The sequence below is a fragment of the Eptesicus fuscus genome, chromosome 4 (genome assembly GCF_027574615.1).
Source record: "Eptesicus fuscus isolate TK198812 chromosome 4, DD_ASM_mEF_20220401, whole genome shotgun sequence".
Lineage (NCBI taxonomy): Eukaryota > Metazoa > Chordata > Mammalia > Chiroptera > Vespertilionidae > Eptesicus > Eptesicus fuscus.
In genome coordinates, this window is record NC_072476.1 from 3065420 (window position 1) to 3067764 (window position 2345).

The 2345-nt window shown below is 68.1% G+C and overlaps 1 protein-coding gene across 1 annotated transcript; it reads left to right on the top strand.

Annotated features, from left to right (window-relative positions):
• The first annotated feature begins 375 nt into the window (after positions 1-375).
• HS3ST2 (heparan sulfate-glucosamine 3-sulfotransferase 2) lies at positions 376-1609 on the top strand. The gene is made up of 2 exons (XM_054714136.1): positions 376-856; positions 1543-1609. The coding sequence occupies exons 1-2, from the start codon at positions 405-407 to the stop codon at positions 1607-1609; spliced, it is 519 nt and encodes a 172-aa protein (XP_054570111.1). The 5' UTR covers positions 376-404.
• The last annotated feature ends 736 nt before the right edge of the window (positions 1610-2345 follow it).

A 2345-nucleotide genomic window follows, 5' to 3' on the forward strand; every position in this document is an offset into this window, starting at 1 on the left:
GGAGCCGGAGCGCGGCCCCGCGAGCGCCACCGAGCGGCCGCCGCCACCGCACCGCCGCGCCGCCGCCGGGTCGGGAATGGGGCTGCGGGCGCCGGGCGCGCTCCCAACCCTTCGCGTCGAGGGGCCGAGAAGCGCCGGGAGTCGCCCCGCCGCCGGGAGCCCCGCCGCCTAGGTCGGCGCGATGTGGGAGGCGCTGCTGCCGGTGCCCCCAGGAACGACCGCCCCCCGCCCCCCGGGCACGGTGCGCGCCCCGCCGGCAGCGCCTGGAAGAGACGGCAGCCCCACGGCTGACCCGCGCGGCCCGGGCGGCGCCGCCCGAGCCCTCTAGGCGGCCGCCCGGCCCCAGGAGCTCGCCGCCAGCGCCCCCTCGGAGACCATGCCCCCCGGCGCGGGCCCAGGGAGCCATGGCCTTTAGGGTCCCGGGCCGCGCGGGGCCACCTCAGCCGCGGAGGGCGCGCAGGCTGCTGTTCGCCTTCACGCTCTCGCTGTCCTGCACGTACCTGTGCTACAGCCTCCTGTGCTGCTGCGACGACCTGGGCCGGAGCCGCCTCCTCCGCGCGCCCCGCGGCCCCCGCGCGGCCGTCCCGCAAGTTCTCCCGGAGCCCCGCCCCTGCGACCCCCCGGGGCCGCCGCCCCGCGCGCCCGCCGCGCCCGCCCCGCGCCTCGCGGCTTCCAACCTGTCGGGCTCGCCGAAGCCGGGCGCCAAGCGGCTGCCCCAGGCCCTGATTGTGGGCGTGAAGAAGGGGGGCACGCGCGCCGTGCTGGAGTTCATCCGTGTGCACCCGGACGTGCGGGCCTTAGGCACCGAGCCCCACTTCTTCGACAGGAACTACGGGCGCGGGCTGGACTGGTACAGGTAAGGGCAGCCCCGCGCCGCGCCTGCTTCCCTCCGGCTCCGTGCTCGGCCACCCTGCCTTCTCTCTTGCCCTCCACCCGGCTGGTCGGTGGGTTCGGCTGACACGTGGGGGATGACCCAGAACTTCCGCTTCTTCTCTGCACACGCGGTTTCTGGAACGGCAAAGGGCCCTCGTCCCTGGAGGGAGGGAGGGCTCTAGCCAACCTCGGGGCAGGCGGCGGGCTGACTCCGGTCCAGCCTTCGGGATGGAGCGCGGTGCCCGGGGAAGGGCAGGGAGGACGCCTCTCACAGCCTCCCCGGCCTCCTCCGCGGGTCTTCCTGGCCTCTGAAGGGCCCCCAAGAAGGATGGAAAGGAGAACAGGAGGCCCTTTGCGACCGGGCTCTGTGCTTGGGGAGGTGCCCACCGTTGCAGCCGGGTGAGCGAGGGCATGGCAGAGGCGCCGGATGAGGAAGCCCCTTCTCAGGCCCACCTCCAGCCCCGGTTTGTGCTTTAGCTGGGCTCGGACCGGCCCTCCGACCCGGGCTCTGGTCCCATGGGGAGAGGATGCTGCATGTGAGGAGGCTTGGCTCGCCCTCAGCTTGAGCAGATTCCTAAGACACTTGGAGCCTCGGGTTTCTCGTCCGCCACACGGGGCGCAGAAGCAGTGTGTGCCCCGCCGGCTCCAGGCCTTTCTCCTGCCGTTCAGGGCCACCCTGGGTGACGCCTCTACAGCCGCCAAGGTGGGCGTTTGGGATGCTGCTGAGCTCAGATGAAGACGGGCCGGTTGTAGGGGCAGCCAGTCCACTGCTCCGCTGCACTGCTGAGGGTGAGCGTGTCACCCAGGTTGGTGGGTCTGGGGGTAGCCTGAAGCTTCTGGAAGGTGGCAGCTGCCACTGTTCAATGTCCCAAGCCCTGTTTGGTGCTGAGGTGCAGGCCTGGCCCATGTGTTGGCTGAGTGGGGTGTCCTGGGGATGGTGTCATGTGTAGGTTCCCCATAACACATGGCTCACAGACTTCTCGACATCCCCCTGACCCCGTGGAGACTTTCTAGAAAGGTCTGCCTAGGATTGGAACTGGAGAGGGTAACATGGTAACTGCACAGTAGCTGAGGCTAATTTTTAAAATTTGTATAAAAGTAAACCCATTAGGAAGTAGAAAGTCCTAAGTATATTGGGCAAAGGACAACTTTATCGGAAGGACCCCACTGAGCTCATAATAGGGGGACCTGGATTTGCAAGAAGCGGGGCGACGGGCTGACTTCCACCTTTGCCGGTTAGCCTTCAGTGGGCATGGCTGTGGAAGCTAGGGTGGCACATATGCCATCCTCGGGAGACAGACAGGCATGCAGTCTGTCTGTCTCCGGGAGAGCCCAGCTGGGATAGCCCAGCGCCATTATGTTGGCTCAGTGGAATAGGGTGGCCCAGAAAGGCAGGTTTGGTGCTTTCCAAGCTGTGACCCACAGGTACCCATCTGGGCATCTGAGGTGAGCAAGGGCAGAGCCGGAGCCCG

What these genes read in the sequence shown, in the direction of transcription:
- HS3ST2 (XM_054714136.1), top strand. Translation starts at nt 405, where the DNA reads ATGGCCTTTAGGGTCCCGGGCCGCGCGGGGCCACCTCAGCCGCGGAGG. An exon ending in CGCGGGCTGGACTGGTACAG is followed by an intron (nt 857 to 1,542) that starts GTAAGGGCAGCC and finishes CCTGCCGTTCAG; the next exon opens with GGCCACCCTGGGTGACGCCT.